The sequence below is a fragment of the Protopterus annectens genome, chromosome 6.part0 (assembly GCF_019279795.1).
Source record: "Protopterus annectens isolate FY-2018-M chromosome 6.part0, PAN1.0, whole genome shotgun sequence".
Taxonomy (NCBI): Eukaryota; Metazoa; Chordata; order Ceratodontiformes; family Protopteridae; genus Protopterus; species Protopterus annectens.
The window spans coordinates 1661409715-1661428523 of NC_056737.1; the positions used below are offsets into that span (position 1 = coordinate 1661409715).

General features: G+C 37.1%; 1 protein-coding gene across 3 annotated transcripts in view; it reads left to right on the forward strand.

Annotated features, from left to right (window-relative positions):
* The window catches only part of DYNC2LI1 (dynein cytoplasmic 2 light intermediate chain 1), a 1063586-nt gene that overhangs the window by 698467 nt on the left and 346310 nt on the right, over positions 1 to 18809 (forward strand). For all 3 annotated transcript variants that reach the window (XM_044075072.1, XM_044075070.1, XM_044075071.1), the window contains one exon: positions 15885 to 15977. In XM_044075072.1, the coding sequence (XP_043931007.1) occupies positions 15885 to 15977 (93 nt within the window). The remainder of the gene's footprint in view (positions 1 to 15884; positions 15978 to 18809) is intronic.

An 18809-nucleotide genomic window follows, 5' to 3' on the forward strand; every position in this document is an offset into this window, starting at 1 on the left:
AAAGATGTGCATCCAGAAGTGTTTTGCATTGTCTCCTCATTTCGTAATGTGGGTATGCAGCATTTGTGCAAGAAAAAATGATAGCTCTCCCTACAAAGCATGATGTGCTAGAGATGTAAACATCTGGTGATAACTTGGACTGTACCTTGTATTCATTTAGATGGGTTGCCTTCTTCATGCTTACTCTTGACCGTGAGAGATCTTTCTCTGAATTTTACTTAGATCTGAAATAGTTTTATGTTGGGTGCAAAGTGTTTTCAACTGAATGTTCACAGTTATGGCAAAAATGTTGTAAAAAAAGATTTTCACTGAAAAATAATCTGTAGCATCAAGCTTTGTGCATGACTAGTTAATATGGCTTCTTGCACAAGGCTCATAGAATTGATTCAAACCTCTGTATTCTCTCTTGACACTTAAAGCCTTATTCCAAAGGACATTTCTCAATGTAAGTTGACCACTTGCACTGAGAGCAGGTCTTTTGTAATCTGGCCGTGAGTGTAAGCCTTTTATAGACTGGCCTTGCACCAAAGTAAGTCACTTAAACTGAATGCAAGTTTTTTTTTTTTGGAATCAGGGCAGACTTACACGAAGAGTAAATGTTTTAGAGTCTAGCCCTTAATAATGAGCTAGTGCAGTGCTTTGACTTTGAAATAGGCATAAAACGCATTATCACTTTGGAAAATATTAATGCAGTCGTACCCCAGTCCTTGACAGACATATTGTGTGACCCCTGCTTAAACAGAGGAAGAACAGAGGAGGAGATTGGCATGCTCTTAATAGGTAACTAGTTAGCCTTTCGTAATATGAAGTGGTGATGTTCATTATAATATTGGGTTAGGGAAATAAACTTACAAATTGTATTGGAAATAGTTTGGACAGATAAGTTTGTTGCGAGACATGTGTGATGATTGGTGGGATGTACTGTAACTATTTCAGGTTTAGTTATAGGGGAAATTAATTTTGAAATTTCCATGCCAAGAAGAGGTGAGAGATTTTTTTGCATTGAGGTTAAAGGCTTTAAGTACATAAAGGTATGTTATTATCTTTTTCCTGTTAATTTAAAAATCTTATGGAGTTGGAAATAACCCCATTATTAACGTATTGCATTATACAATTTTTGATGCAAAAAAGCATGCTGCTGTATGTTATATTTTGCTGCTTAAGATGACACCATGAAAACTTCCCTGAACTTAAATCGTCATGGTATTATAACGTGATGGACAGAATTTGTGATATCTTACTACCTAAATTACTGTATATCCTAATATATTTCCATGCAGGAGACTTTCATGTACTGGAAAGGCATATTGTCATCTATATGTTGAGAGTAGAATACCTTGCATGATGGACTCTCTTTACTCCAGGTCAGTAATCAAGGAGCCTCAGTCCCCACCACTGACACTGGTGAGAGATGGTCACTAAAACAGGGATGGATTTACACAGTATTTTATGATGCAGCTCTCTTCATCAAGCACAGTTTCCACCAAGAGCACACAGGGAACATGCTCTACACCTGGGACCGGACTACCTGTTTCTCCAGATCCCAAACAGGACTTACTTTGGAGCACTGTGTCCAGTTCCAAGTAGCTGAAACACACACACACCTGGATATTTGCTTTTCATGCGCACACACCCATGGGAAAGGCTGGTACAGATTTATTAACTGTACCCCTTCTGCCCAGACTATGTAAGGTAACTCCACTGCCACCAGACAACTACTTTCAGGCTCTTACGAGGGTATCCAATTATAGTGAGTAAGATCAATACTAACATAGATGGCAGAGTGTACTAAAGTAGCCAGGCTTTTCAAGTGGCCAAGGCATCACTAAAATAAGCACAAGTACTATCAAGATGTTAAAAGTATTCTCTAAAAGACCAGGCACTTTGAAAAGTATAAAAATATTTAATAATAATTAATGAAGTAGAAAACATGAGAATACTAAATATCTAAGTAAAGTAAATACCAGAATTTCAATCACAGGAGAAATAACAAATAACTACTCAAGCTAGACCACAAATGCTCATAGATTCCATGACTTTGTCAATCAATGCCAGTGTCTTGGACCAGCTAGTTGACACCCCCCACAAGAGGTGACAACAGCTTGGACTTGGCACTAACCAATATTGGAAACTAGTGGAGCATCCCTGCAGTCTCATCATCCCTGGTAAACAAAGCAGTCACTTTAGAAGTCTCCATCTCCCCTGACCCCCCCCCCCCCAGCTAGGGTTAAACAGAAAACTTCTACAAAGCAGATTACAACCTCCTGAGGGAAGGTCTAAAGAGCTTCACAGCCCCCACCCCAACAGTAGAAACTGGCACTAATGTCCAACCTACACCAAAGTACTATACAAACATTTATATAAACCCACAGATTAAGCAATACCTGACATGACAAAATCCTCCTCCTCAAGGAAGAGTAAACCTGTCTGGTGGATATTGGCTATAAACAAGTATAAATAAATTTTATTTTTATTTTTATTTATTTAACATTTGTTGACCGGGAAAGTCTGACTAGGTTCCATAGAGCCTGTTTTCAGCGGAGGCCCGGGGAGAAATGCTCTACAGCAAAAGGAAAGAATTGCTGTCAAGGACCAAGAAGGACAGGTGCCAAATTGGAAGCAATCTCTCCTTGACCTAAACAAACAAATAAGGGTATTAGTGAAGTCCTCCAAAGCTAACTTTGAGTCCAAATTGGCCGCGTCTACTGAAGACAGTCATGAGGCCTTCTTTACATACGTCCACAAAATAAGGGGTAACACCCAAATATGCACAGAATGGATGGTAAAGGACAACATGTACACAAATGCCATGGATATAGCAAACATACTGGCAGACAGGTTCAGTGAAAACTTCACTCCTGTGTCCCCCCATCAGTAATCCAGGGTATGCCCAGGACCTGCCCCCACTCCGTATCTCTAGGGAACAAGTCATTGCCACCCTCTCAAAGGCTAAAAACACAGCTTCCATGGGACCTGATAACATCCCCGGTTGCGACCTGCATCAACTCAGGCAGGAACTCACAGCACCATTAGGCACCCTATTTAACCTAAGTCTGAAAAGGAATTTGTTAAGAGTTTAAATAAATTTACATTAAGGAGGTATAATGAAAAGCAGGTAAATGAGAGTTTAAGAAAGGTGAGGAAAAATAAGACACAAGGTTTTTTTGTAAGAAATGGTATGAACAATAGGTCAAGTAGTGATTGTATATATTTTGTATCAACGTTCTCGGTACTGTCTGATAAGATAATGGAACAAGTAAAAATTAGTTGGAATTTGGTCAAAAGTGAGGTAGATTTTTTAAGTGATAAAAAAATAGGTTTTTCATACAGGAGGGGAAGAAGTATTAAAGATTTCATTGTTCACAGTCGATTTGGTATGCCAGATATAAAAATGGGAAAGCAAATAATACCATTAGGTACTACAGTTTGTGGCAAATGTAGTATTTGCCAGTATGTAGTTAAGGAATTTGATGTCATTAATGGGGTTGCTTTTGAGACAAATGGAATATTTAATTGTTATACGGAGAGAGTTATATATGGTATGAAATGTCCATGTAATAAATTTTATGTGGAAGAAACTAAGAGGTCTCTAGCATGTAGAATTAAAGAACATGTTAGAGACATAAAAAATAACAAACAAACTAGTCCTGTAGCAGTGCATTTTAATAAGTTTCATAATGGTAGTCCAGAAGGTTTAGCTGTTACGGTTTTAGATAGTGTAAAGGATAAAATGTTTTTGAATGAGCAACAAGTTAAACATATATTAAGAAAGAAAGAGTTGTTTAATTTTAAAATTTAATACATTAATTCCTAATGGGTTAAATTATGATTGTTCATGGAAAAGTATGTTATAAGTGTGTACATTAGTAGTAAATATGGTTGTAATAGAATACTGTTTCTTTATTTTGTTAATTGATGTATTAGAAGGGTGTGTCTGTTGTAAGTATATAAGAGATGTTAAAATGGATGAAAAGCTTTTACTCTGTTAAAGGCAAGTTTGCCGAGGCGCTAGAGAATTTACCAGTTGTGTATTTCAAGTGTTTCTATATCTTACTTGAATTTTTAATAAATTCCTGATCCTAACTGAATCGGATTCTATTGTGTGGTGAACTATCGCTTGTTCGTGCTTTTTGTGGTTGAATATATTTATGGCCAGCGATTCCTTTTCAGTATTGCCCAGGATATTCAGGGAAACAACCATGGACAGTTCGCAAAAATCTATGGACAGTTTTTTGATTGCTTCAAATGGAGCGAATGGCTCATCTAATGCAGTTGGCGTACAAGGTAGAGAAGAAGCACCCAGTATGGAGGGATCTTCATTGTTATATAACAAATGGCAACAAGATAGAAAATTGTAGCAGCAAAATCCCTTTTCTAGAGTGGGCAAAAAAGTTGAATCTTTGGTTGCACCAGAAATAAGGGACTTGTATGTACAAATTGAAAAACTGCTGTTTAAGGAAACGTCTGTTTTCCTTAATTTACAGAGCTTACAAAGATACGAAGAGCTAGATATAACCCCTCGAGGGTTAAGGACTGTTAAAAATCCTTCCACCCCTTTTGATCTTTCTTTAGTGGAAGATAAACAATTCCATGACAGATGGGTATCGGCTGCCCATAGATGTAGCATGGAATGGGTGCACATTGTGGTCGAAAGGGACATGCTTAAGAAACATAAGCTAAGGGAGGAAATCAAAAATGTTTGCAAGGACATCGCAAATAAGGTCACACAAGATGAATTACAACAGTTTCTTGTAAAGACCAATGACCAGTTGGTGACGTTTGAACAAGAACATATTGAGCGTAAAAAGAACAAATTGTATAGAGATCTACGAGATTACGAAAATAAGAGGGCGTTCCTGTTAATTACCAATCCGAAGGCGAAACATCAGCGAGTGCAGTTTGAATGGAAGGGGAGTAATGGTGAAAGACAAGGACATGGCTACACTTCGGCAGAAAGCGGGTTATCTCATACAGAAGGAGAAACGGATAATGAAGAATATCCTGTGCTTCCCAAACCAGGGAACAGTAAAGGTTTGAGTACTTTTCGTGAAGCTAATTCGACGCGTAAATGGAGTTGGAATGGACAGGGACAATATAGAGATGGTTACGCTAACCAACAGACATATAAAAGGGGTAAATGGGACTAGCTCTATTGAGAATGGGTGTCGAACAGACTGTAAGTATGTAATTAATCTTTCTGGTTATGAATTATCTGATTGCGAACTTGATATATTGGACAGAGGGCTTAAATTCATACCTACAGTTTTGCCTAGATTACATGTTTTAAAAAATGATATTTTTTTGTTTTTCTCGTAAACTACATTTATTGGATTTTTTTCATTGTAATGTGATGGATGAAAATATTGTAAATGTGAATGAAGATGTGGTTAGTTCGGATGATGACATGAATGATAGTTTTTACTCATGCTGCTCAGAAGAATGTGTTAATGCATATTGTAAGTTAGATACAAGTGTAGTGAAAGTTAAGAGTGATTTTATGCCACCACAACGTAATGAAAGTATTAAATATTTTTATAAGTCACTTATTCATAGTATGGATATAGAATTTAAAAAGTTTATTGTTAGTAAAAAGGATATGCAGTATAATCTTACAAAAAATGAGTGGCAATGTTTAATGAATTTATCTCAGAAGTCTGATTTAGTATTTAAACAGTCAGATAAAGGTGGAAAATTGGTTGTACTAAATTATTTACAATATTTAAAAATGTGCTATATACATCTTAATGATGAACAAGTATATGAACAAATAGATATTAGTCAATATGAGATGGCACAAAGGGAGTATAAGGATATTATAAACAAAGGTTATAGATTGTGTTATTTTACATATAAGGATGTAAAAGAGAAATTCAATATTCAGAACCCCAGAATGCCCTGTTTTTATTGTATACCTAAGACACATAAAAATATGGAGGACCCTCCTGGCCGTCCTATAGTGTCAGCTACAGGTTGTTATTTACAAAATATTTCTTGTTTTTTGCATCAATATTTGTTACCGACAGTATGTAAATTGTCATCTTACATTAAGGATGTTTTTGATTTTTTGTGTAAGATCAAGGACATAAAATGGGAGAAAAATATGTATTTTCTTGTTATTGATGTAGTTAGTTTATATATTAACATTAAGCATGCAGATGGTGAATATGCTATCAAATATTTTTTGGGACAAAGTCCAGTTGTGGAATACATAATTGAGTTGATTAGTATGTGTTTAAAAAACAACATGTTTGAATTTAATGGTGTTATGTATAGACAAAAACAGGGCACAGCTATGGGGGCAGCTTTTGCCCCCAGTTATGCTAACGTTTTTATGGGATATTTTGAAAATAAATATATATATGTCAATCAATTTTTTAAAAAATATGTATGTAAATATTTTTGCTTTATAGATGACCTTATATTTATTTGTAAGGGTGGACAAGAACAAGTTCCCTTCTTTTTAGATCAAATACAAGACAATAATATGGATATCAAATTTGATGGTTTACAAATAGGTTGTGAAGTGAAATATTTAGATGTGGTGTTGAGAGGTGATGTGGGGGAAAATCTAAATTATTGTATATATAGAAAATTTCAAGGTATGGGATCCACTTTACATGGAGAAAGTTTTCACCCACCACATACAATAAAGGCTATACCATACACAGAATTTAATAGGATAAGGAGGCTATGTAGTGATCCGGTTAAAATGGAAAAGGAATTTGTTAAGAGTTTAAATAAATTTACATTAAGGGGGTATAATGAAAAGCAGGTAAATGAGAGTTTAAGAAAGGTGAGGAAAAATAAGACACAAGGTTTTTTTGTAAGAAATGGTATAAACAATAGGTCAAGTAGTGATTGTATATATTTTGTATCAACGTTCTTGGTACTGTCTGATAAGATAATGGAACAAGTAAAAATTAGTTGGAATTTGGTCAAAAGTGAGGTAGATTTTTTTTAAGTAATAAAAAAATAGGTTTTTCATACAGGAGGGGGAGAAGTATTAAAGATTTTATTGTTCACAGTCGATTTGGTATGCCAGATATAAAAATGGGAAAGCAAATAATACCATTAGGTACTACAGTTTGTGGCAAATGTAGTTTTTGCCAGTATGTAGTTAAGGAATTTGATATTATTAATGGGGTTGCTTTTGAGACAAATGGAATATTTAATTGTTATACGAGAGAGTTATATATGGTATGAAATGTCCATGTAATAAATTTTATGTGGGAGAAACTAAGAGGTCTCTAGCATGTAGAATTAAAGAACATGTTAGAGACATAAAAAATAACAAACAAACTAGTCCTGTAGCAGTGCATTTTAATAAGTTTCATAATGGTAGTCCAGAAGGTTTAGCTGTTACGGTTTTAGATAGTGTAAAGGATAAAATGTTTTTGAATGAGCAACAAGTTAAACATATATTAAGAAAGAAAGAGTTGTGTTTAATTTTAAAATTTAATACATTAATTCCTAATGGGTTAAATTATGATTGTTCATGGAAAAGTATGTTATAAGTGTATACATTAGTAGTAAATATGGTTGTAATAGAATACTGTTTCTTTATTTTGTTAATTGATGTATTAGAAGGGTGTGTCTGTTGTAAGTATATAAGAGATGTTAAAATGGATGAAAAGCTTTTACTCTGTTAAAGGCAAGTTTGTCGAGGCGCTAGAGAATTTACCAGTTGTGTATTTCAAGTGTTTCTATATCTTACTTGAATTTTTAATAAATTCCTGATCCTAACTGAATCGGATTCTATTGTGTGGTGAACTAAGTCTGAATACCAGTTTCATCCCAGCCAAGTGGAGGATGGCCACTGTCATTCCTCTGCACAAAGATGGAGCATCCACTTATCCAGGCAATTATAGATCCATCAGCCTAACTAGCCTGATTTGCAAGGCCATGGAATGCATTATTATGGACCACATTAACAAGGACATCGGCAACTTCCAAATGCTTGTTCCTACATAGTTTGCTTTTGTCAAGGGAAGATCATGCCTGTTAAATCTGGAAGACTTCTTTGAGTCCATCACCAAAGCCATGGATGAGGAGAAGATGCTGCACACTGCATACCTTGACCTGGCCAAGGCCTTCAATACTATTCCCCACTCGGGCATAAAAGATAAACTATCCTAACTTGGCGTAAATGTGTACGTGACCAGATGGGTAGCTAACTGGCTCCCTGATAGAACTCACTCAGTCAAAATAGGAGAAGCTACCTCAAGTAGTAGACTCATAATGAGTGGTGTACCCCAGGGATCGGTCTTGGGGGCCCCCTGCTGTTTGAGATATACTTTTTCTAGGTTCAAGCCAAAACCAGAGGTCTGTGGCTTACCAGGTTTGCAGATGACTGCAAGCTGGGCACTGTCATCAACTCCCCTAGTGATGTAGACATATTACAGAAGGGTCTCACCCAGACAAATGACTGGTGCCAGAAACATGCCCTCAAATTAAATGGCAAAAAATGCATCATCATCCCCTTTGGGGAGAGTGACATCTCCACAAATTACCACATTAATAACAACATCCTAAGCACGCAAGCAGTTGTGAGGGACCTGGGCACCCAAGTTGACAGCAATCTAACTTTTGACCACCATGTTGCCTCCATTGTATGGAGATCTTTCTACATGGCTCACCTCATTAGTAAGGGTATTTCTTCCAGGTACAAGGAAGTCATAACTTCCCCGTATTCCTCCCTTATCAGGCCCATCATTGAGTATAACGCCCCTTCGGCTTGTACCTTGTGAAGCACATGCAGCGGCTGGAGAGACCACAGAGGTTCCTGACCAGGAGAATCCAGGGCTTCAAAAATTCTATCCTACACAGATAGGATAAAAGCCTTGTCCCTCTACTCCATCTCATACAGACTCCTCAGAGCTGACCTGTGTCTGGTATACAGAGCAATCTCTGACCCACACCTTGATGAAATTGCTGCATATCCACAAGCCAGACTCCACTCGCATGACCCGCACACAAAATCTCAACTTGGTCTGCAACATCAATCGGACTTGCTGGTGGGACAGATTTGTCTCCCAGAGACTCCCCCCATCTGTGTAATAGACTACGTCTCCATGTCAAGCAGAGTACTTCATTATCCTTGTTTAAGAGGAACCTGGACAACTGGATGGGAAGTAGAAACTACACCCCTGGGATTCCACCTGTGTCCTTGCTGGACAGGGGCATTAGGTGCTGACTTGTGGGAACATTGTCTAATTGATTGGCTAGGCTTATAAGGGCCTCAGGGCCAGTAGCCTAGTAACTTGCTATGATCCTATGATCCTGTTACACAGTTGGACAGATTCAAACAGATGCAGAAAACAATACTCAACTAATTTCACTGTATTTCCTGTCTAAAGAATAACTGTTCCCTAGCTAACTTAATTAAAACAGCAAGGCAAGCTAGGATGCTGAAATGCTTATTTCTACAAGGCAAGATGATGAGCTTCTAACCTGAACTGAACTGAGCTACTGACTGTGATAACTGACATAGATCTTTATATCAGGTTCCAAAAAAAAAAACAAAACAAACTGCTGTGAGAGTTCCATCCTGTCAGTGCTGGTTATAGAATGACATCACATTTGATCACCTGACTCTGGTACAATACACACTCAGAGCTTTGCTAAGATCTGTTGCAGTATTTGAAAATTATAGAGCAATTTCAAAAACTTCTACTCTTCCCTTCCAGAATTCTTTGTTTAAACATAAACATTTAATCAGTTATAATAACTCTTTAGATACATTTTTAACACAAGCATCTGTACAAGTCAGTGTGATAATCAAATGACACAAAATTGTTTATAAAACTCCAGCTAACTATGCTGGCATATGTTACACATGCACTGCCCTATTCTCCCTGGCATGAATGGCAACACCTCACATCATCACACCTTGCATCGATAATTAATGTATATTTTATATATATATATATATATATATATATATATATATATATATATATATAGTACTGAAATCACAGTGGAAGTGACTGCTCCTCTGAAGATGAATTATTTCACTTTTGTAGGTGTGATTTTACTGAGGGACAGACACATTTATCAACCTAAAAGATCAAGAAGAGCATTAAACTTTTACATAACTGGAAATGAACTGCATTGTAAAACATACATACATAGGAAGAAGATAGGTCTATATTATTTCGTTGAATGGCTATTCAGCGAATAGCCATTTGTTGAACACCTATTTATCAAAGCCACTCTTCATTGAATGGTGAATTTTAACTAGGACAAACCAGCAGTTGGCCACCATCTGGAATTTTCCCTTTTCCTCACTGTAGTGCAATCTTGGAGTTGGTATATTTAGTTAGGGGGATGTGGGAGGCATAGCCCCCCCCTTTGTCAGGTTTTAAAGTTTATTATTTTTTTTTTGTGGTCACTTTGTTGGCCAACCATTTGTATGCCCTACTTAAAATCTGTGGTTCAGTGGAGAGCAGCTTCAATTAATAGGTGTTCACGAAGTGATATAGACCCAAGAAGATAACCATCACCTTTAAATGGGTTGTTTTTTTTGAAGAATGCTGCCAAATATATGTAATGGGCAAACGTTGAGAAATAACACTTACTCATTTAGGTCCAAAGCTCATATAATTTTCCCCAAGATGAGATGCAGTCCGCAAGTAATTTTCTAAGTATTCTTTTAGTGCTAGGTTTGATGAGGATGACAATATTACAGTATCGTTACAATAAAGGAGTATTTTTGATGTGATGAGTTTTGTGGGTGGGGATTGATAGATATGGAAAAGAAGAGAAGTTCAATGATAAGAGCCTTGGGATGCACTAGGTAGAAGAGAGGTAGAGCTGCAGATGTGGAGTCAGCTGTGACAGTGAAGGACCATTTAGAGAGGTAGCTTCTGAGCTAGTTGACAGCTTCAGAACTGAAGCCTGACTTTTCTGTGGTAGCTAAGAGGAACTGTCGAGTAGATTGAAGGCTTCAGTCAGAGCAGTAAAAACTGCACTTACTAGAGTTTGTCCACATTGATAAAAGCGTCATCAGTTATTCTCTCCATGATGGCCTGTGTGCACCTTTCAAGCTATATCAAAAGGATTTCACATCCAAATGGCATTGTGTAACTGTTTGGCACCAGTGACAGGACTATATGAGTATGTCTTCCTTTCCAGAAGCAATGCTGGTGTCTGTGAAGGACAAATTACTTCTGTATGTACTCACAAAGTGGACAAGCTTTCCATTTTTTTTCTCTGTGAGGAGGATAGATATAGATCTGAAGCTGAAAGATGATTTGTAAGTAGTACTTTTTCAAAAGTGTCCAATAATGGTAGGTTTTCATATGTCTGGAAAAGTGCTTTGTCTGTTAGAGACTGTAGATATATTTAAAATGTTGAAATATGCAGTTGTTACAGAATTTAATGCACCTCAGAAATTGGTAATTTAATTTAACATTATGAACAGATTAGAGAAACATGCTTATGCTTTGGCATTATTGTGCTTATGGCCCTGAACCACACTAGTCATGAAGGATTTGGTAAAGCAAGTGCTTGTCACTCTGAGAAGACCACCCCCATTAGACTCCAAGGAAGCAGTTGGAGACTTTAATGAGCACAATGATAAATATTACCAACCTCTTCATGTGGCTGTGCACAGTGCAGCTGTTGGAGTGACTATGGCTGCAGGAGTAGGTGCTGCAGTGAGACATCAAGCTTGGCAGCATCTAAGTGACTTTTCTGGACAACTTCAAGACATCCTTTGCAAATGTCCCATATGACAGATCCTTGTTCTCTCCATCTGTTAAAGAGAGGATGCAGATATGTGAGTAAGATGGCAAAATGCTTTCTGCCATTAGAGTGAAATTTGAGATCCCATAAGTGTCCAAAATCACTCTGGTTAAAGAATTCCAAACATCAGCCATTTGAGTTGACTTCTGTTAGGGGTGACCAAGGCAGAGGAATCCCCCGTGATGGACGCAGGCCCAGAGGCCAAGGAGGTCCACAGAACCTGGGATTCTGTGGGACCTTACCTAAAGGCAACCTGATCATCTACTGCTTCCCAGTAGAGGCAGTCTGGGGTTGGTTATCCCTCTAGTCTTCTGCATGGATGGCCATCACTTAGGACAAATGGGTAAGAAAGATAATATCCAGAGGCTATATAATTCCCTTTTCCCAACTACACCCGAAATGAATTTACTACTACCTGGTGTGCTACCCATCAATTAGAGGCATTAAAAAAAGAGAGATTTTTTTTTTCTTTTATTCAGAAATGATTCATCCAAGAGATCCCAGCAGACCAGACAGGATAAGGATTTTGTGCCTTGTTCTTTTCTGTGCTGAAGAGAAACAAGGACCCCCAAGTTTAAGATGTCCATGATGCAGTCTATTTTGCTTTGTCTCTGGGAAGATGACTGGATAAGCTCTGTAAATCTCTAGGATGGACATCAAAAAATCCAAAACATCTCAGGAAATGTTCACTTCTGCCTTGGAGCCTGACACTTTCAGTTCAGAGCCATGCCCTTCAGTCTCACCACAACCCTCTGGGTGTTTACCAAGTGCTTGGATGTCGTAATAGCTCACCTATAACTTCAGGAAATCAAAGTCTTTCCCTGTCTAGGTGGCTGACTTCTAGTTGCCCCAACAATGGTGCTGTTTGTCAAAGCCTGTAACTACTTGCCCCAACTCTATCTTACCTTAACCCATCTTCAGCCAATGCAACTGATTCAGTTCATTGGATAGCATCTGGACAAAACTACATCTAAAGTGCCTCTTCCTTCTTACCGAATACTGATACTCCTTCTCTCCATCTCTCTTACAGCTGCCCTGGTCCTCAAATTTCTGGGACTAATGGCTTCATCTGTTCTAATGTTACAATTTACTCATTTTCACATGAGAATTCTGCAGTGGCCCCTAAAGAAACAGTGGTCTCAGCTTTACCAACCTTTGTTAACTCCAGTCCTCATAACCAATTTTTGCAAGCAGCAGTTACAATGGTGGCTATATTCCCCTATGTACATTCTGGGAGATGGTTTGTCCTAGAACCACCAGCAGTGGTGGTAACTACAGATGCCTCCTTCTTGGGATAGGGTGAGGGAGTCATTACAAGAGGAGGATGGTCCAAAAGTTGTTGGGTCCACAAGAGGCCAGCCTTCACATCAATATCTTGAAGATATAGGCAAATCTCCTAATGTTACATGAACTCCATAACTGCCTTCCCCTGGTAATGATTTTTATCCAGATAGACGATATGACAGTTGTTTGGTACATCAACAAGCAAGGCGAAACTAGGTCATTTTTGTAAAACATTGTTTATAATGAAAATGTATGTTATTAAGATGTTTATTTAATATATTACTAAACTGTTTCTTTATTATTTGGTGCTTTTCTCCCTGGGCCTTCATTGAAAATGGGTGTTTTTCAAGCTAGTTAGACTTTCCTGGTTAAAAATGTCAATAAATATCCAAGAAGCTGGGAAACAATGAGTGTTTGGAAAAAGGAAATAGCTTTGTATTGTTTTCTAGTCACATCAGACATTCATGAGTCTCTCAGTTGCCTTACAGACAGGCTAAGTCGTTCATTCCTAATGCCTCATTAGTGGTCTCTCAAGTCAGTGGTGGCAATGCAGATTTTTATCCACTAGAGTCAGCCATGCTGCAGTATGTTTATTTTCTCATCCATCTCCAAGTGCAGCAAGTTCTTTGCCATGTTCCCTCCACAGGGACAGTCCTTGACAGATGCTCTGGTTGAATAACGGTCTCCAGGGCTGATGTATACTTATCCTCATTTACCCCAGATTCCCAGGTTTTTACAGAAAGTGATCAGATGCAAAGTGTCTGTGATTCTTACTGCTCCCTCTGGTCAAGGCAAATTTGTTTTCCCCTTCTCAAGTGTCTTATCAGAAAGCCCTCCATGGATCTTGGATCTAAGACAGAATCTTTTTTTCTCTCCCATCCAGGAAGCCTCACCTCGAACTTTACTACCTCACACTACTCTTGGTTTTTCCAACTCCAACGATGGCCAATAACCTAACCCTTTCCGCTTATGTAGTCAGGATTCTGTCTGCCTCCCAGAAGGAATCCACATACAAACTGCATTGCAGAAAGTGGAAACACTTGAGCTGAGCATTAGCTGAGCATCTGCCCAAGGCGTTGACCCCTTTTCCACTCCTATATCAGATAGTCTGCATTTCATAGCTACCTTGTTTGATTCAGGTTTCAGCTTCTCCACTTTAAAAATACAGTTAATAGTAATTTCTAACTTTCATGTTGGTCAGGAAGCCTATCCTCTGGCTTCCAATACATTTTGCAAGGCCATTCTTAAAGGAGTATTCCTTTTCCAGCCTCCAATTACAGAACCAGTTCCTCCATGGGACCTCAATTTTTGTATTGGAAACCTTAACAAAACCACCATTTGAACCAGTATTTATAGCACAGTTGAAGTTTCTTTCATGGAAAATTTTGTTTCTAATAGCCATCACTTCTGCAAGAAGAGTTTCTGAACTTCGCTCCCCATTTTCAACAGTTCTTTATTTAATTTTCTACAAGGACAGTGTCCTTCTGTACCAGTCCCATCCTTTTTTCCTCATAGTGGCTTCCAAGGCAAAAATGGGCCAGGCAATTCATTTACCAGTCTTTTTTTTCCACATCATGCCAATAAGGGTGAGTATATTCTGCATACTTTGCATGTTGATAGGCAACTGAAATGTTACTTTTATAGAACCAAATCCTTCAGGAAAGACTCACGACTCTTTGTCTCCTTTGCAGTTAACAAACAGGCATCTCGTGTGTCTAAGACACTCTTTCAAGTGGCTTTCAGATTGCATTTTTCATGTGTACTCTGTTGATGGCCAGTAACCCATCCCTTTCCAGTGATGCATTCGTACTGCATTTCTTATATGTGCTCAATACATAATCATCCTTTGCCATGCAAGCTAAAAGCTCATTCCACCAGATCTGCTGCCACTTCAACAGTCTTCTTTAGGAATGTCTCAGTTGATGAGATATGTGCAGCAGCTAAATGGACTACATTGCATACCTTTGTTATGCACTACAAACTGGATACTATATTCAGTGGTAGGACTTCCTTTGGAGGCAGTGCCCTCAAGGGCCCTCAAGGGTCTCCTGTCTTGATGTCACCCAAGTGTTTTTGTAGCTTGAAATTCTGAACCTTAAATCAGAACATTCTCCTGATATGGACACTCTTCCTCTGTTCCCCTTCTAAATTGTCACTTTGTAAGACTTGAAGGATATTTACATTCTCTACCTTACTCTGCCTTTGATTCATTTTTGCTTTGGCACCAAACCTGATCTGAGGTAATCCTGCACACTAGGGCATGATGGGAAATAAATTCTTAAAGATACTTGAGACTGTAGCACTAGTTATGCTGGGTCAGATTCGACAAGCTACTTAAGGAGCCATATGTCTTATCAGATAGATGTGAATAAAAGGAGTATTATAGTAAGTACAAAATTACCATATTTTTAGCACCTAGATGACATATGTTATGAAATTGTTACTCTGTAACATGTATAGTACAGATGTTGCTTGTTAATTTTCATTGTTTGAATCTTATTTTGATTAAATATCTTCCACAGGGAGCTTAATTCTGACAGTAAATCATAGCATTTGAGTTTGATATTGTATATCTATGTCTTTGGCCCAGCTGATACTGAAAAAGGCCTTGGACGAACACAATCACTACCCTTACAAATGAATAAATAAAATAAAAATAAAACATGCTTGCAAATTTTGATCTATCTTGATTGTTTGAAAGAGCCAAGGATAATTTGTGCATATGTGTATATATATATATATATATATATATATATATATATATATATTTTGCATTTTAGAATAGTTAAAGACTGTAGTTTGAGTATTTTAGTTTCAATCTCATCACTCTTGTATCTTGTCTGATCTTTTTGAAGAGCACCAGTGGTATGAAAGATATAAAAGACCCAGCCAAAGATCCACAATATGCAGAACCTGAAGTTGATGCAATGAGAGCTCAAAAAGACCAGGTACTGTTTCTGCGTGCCGTTGTAATAAGGGCATATATGTAACAGTTTTGATTTCTAAATCTTTAGATTTCTGTAGATTAGAATAACTGCTTGATAGTCATTGTCATTCTTTGATAGGTTTATAGGTAATAACATACAGGATCAAATTATCTTAAGTCTTTATTAGTTTTTATTATTGTTTCTTAACTGTAGGTTGACTGGTTCCATATGCTATCTTCATTGAATCCTGAACCATAGACAACATATTCACACATTCATTTAATGAACTAAAGTTTCCATTACACTCTAAAAGTTGTGTGTATATAGCCGAAATGACAACGTATTGTACACTATTTTCAAAGGGAGAAGTGGTCATCAGCGCTTTGTACGGCACACTGTATGTGGGACAATGTAAGATAACTGGCTCAATCACACATTAGTTCAGCAGTGCGTAGTAGTAGTAGTACTTGAAAATTATATCCATTTACAACAGAATTGTAACATTTGTAGTGTCGAGAAATATGCTACATAGGCAGAGAACAAAGGCTATGCAAATAAACAGCAAGTGTCATTTGTGTATTTCCTGTAAGGGCAAATCACACAGCTGTAGTCAACAGTAACCAGTGGTATTCTTTCCCAAATGCAGGTTAACATAAATTTGCATATTTTGTTATATATAATTTGTAGGCTCATAATGTCAGTGATTGAGGCTGAGAACTATATTATAAGGTTATGCTCAATTTATTCCATTAATAACTATTCTTGACTCAGAACCAAAGAGTCTATTAATTTTAACAGTTTTCCTGTTTACCTGTGTAGCTTGCATTGGAGAATGTAATCCAGTTGATTGAAGAATCCCTTGCATCATGCCCTGATTTATTATAACTAAGTCTGCAATCACTGCATTTTTGGCATAAATACAACTCACCATGCAATGTCCCCCCTCCAAGTAAATGTAACTTTCATTTTTCACGTATTGACCATGATCTGCAGTCCAAACAAGTGGCTACACCAAGACAGATGCCTGAGTATTTAAAACCATACACATTTTCATCACTGGGACCTTAGCTTGCATTAAACTGCTTCAGTATGGCAATTTTACTGAAAGCCATAGATTTGGACTTTGTTTATGTTGACAGTGTTTATTTTTAGATAATTATTAGATAACCACCATAGATCTTATTCACATCAGTCTTTAACTTAGTTATAGCTGCAGGGGAAGAAGATGTTTGTAAAGAACTTGTTATCTGAGTATGTAACAGAAAATAACTCATTGATTAGGTGTAATTAATAAAAAAAAAACAATAGCACTTTGTCAAGAACTGAACACTGCATTTTGCAGAACAGATGTTCGCATTGTTAATACTTATTTCTGTGAGCCAGTGCCCTTCTTTTTCAAAAAAAAAAAAACGTAAAATGTTTCATTCAAAACAGGAAAGATATTGTTGGCTGTTGAAACTAAATGCTGGTTCAAATCTAGGTGTTTAATTTTATGTATGTGTTGTCTAGGGGCATTATTGGGTCATCATTGATGCACAGTCTGAAGAAGTCTATGGAGGCAAAATCACTCAATATTTTTCATTAAATAAAGTGTGTTTTTTAATTGTGATTTTTTTTGTTCTTTTTTATCATTCTCTTATTATTTATGTTGAGATGATGGGCTATTTTATCCTGGTTTTGTAAGCCTATTTTTTGGATTATACTGAATAATCCCAACTGGCAATAGTAACATTATTTACTAAAATATAGAGGGTTATGATCGGGTTTCTGAATGTAACCATATTATTTTGTGTTCAAAATATAGATGCCAAGAATTTCACTTTGAGATCGAAGCTTAAGAGGTGAATCTTCCCATCCATGCTTAGAACACATAGTAATTGGTTACGATCAGTGAGACCTGATCATAACTCTTTGTAGTGCCTTGAGTTTTATCTCCTCCATGTACCAATTAAAAGCACGACATGTTTTTTTGGCTTTGAAAGCCAATAAAGCACTTAGCGAGTACTTTGCATAGAGATCAAGTAAATATTATTGGAGGAAAAGGTTAGAGACAGTTTTTAAATTTTGTTTTCAGTTAAATAAATTGCTTGCAGACAGATGTTAGTAAACTTCCATGAAAGAGCAAAAATAAGAATCAAGTAATTCAGAGAGAGACAGAGGAAGGGATGTCCCTTCTGTGAGACCCAACTATAACAGCACTAGGGGTGTGTAACAGTTGTTACACATCTCTGAAAGCACTGTTAAAGTTGGGTCTCATGCTACAGAAATGCTTAACTTTTATTTCCCCCAAATTTGGAGAATAATCATGGCACTCAATGCACTACATAGTAAGTTGCAGGGGTACAAATCCCCTTTAATCCCCTCAATCCTTATGCTTCTGCTATTGTTACTGTGCAAGTCCAAGGTTGCTCTCTTTTGGGAATGAGGAGTATATTTATTCTTTTTCCTTGAGGTAATGCAGCCTCGCTATTAGAATATAATAGTAGACTAGGGACATGCTCCTTTGTAGAAACATCATTTTTTAACTTTTGTTGACTTTAGAATAATGAGTTTCAGTATACTGTACTTCAGTAGTATGAAATAAAACTAAACAAACATGGTATCCACCTCTGAGAACCTCAGTAAAATCTGTCAAACCCCAGTTCATGGTAGACTCTTAGAAATTCTAATGTTTTAGACTGCTTTAAGGAAGCAGTTTTGTACACACTCGGTAAACCTCACATCATTCACACACACCATTGATGTTTTATATATATATATATATATATATATGTGTGTGTGTGTGTGTGTGTGTGTGTGTGTGTGTGTATATATATATATATATATATATATATATATATATATATATATATG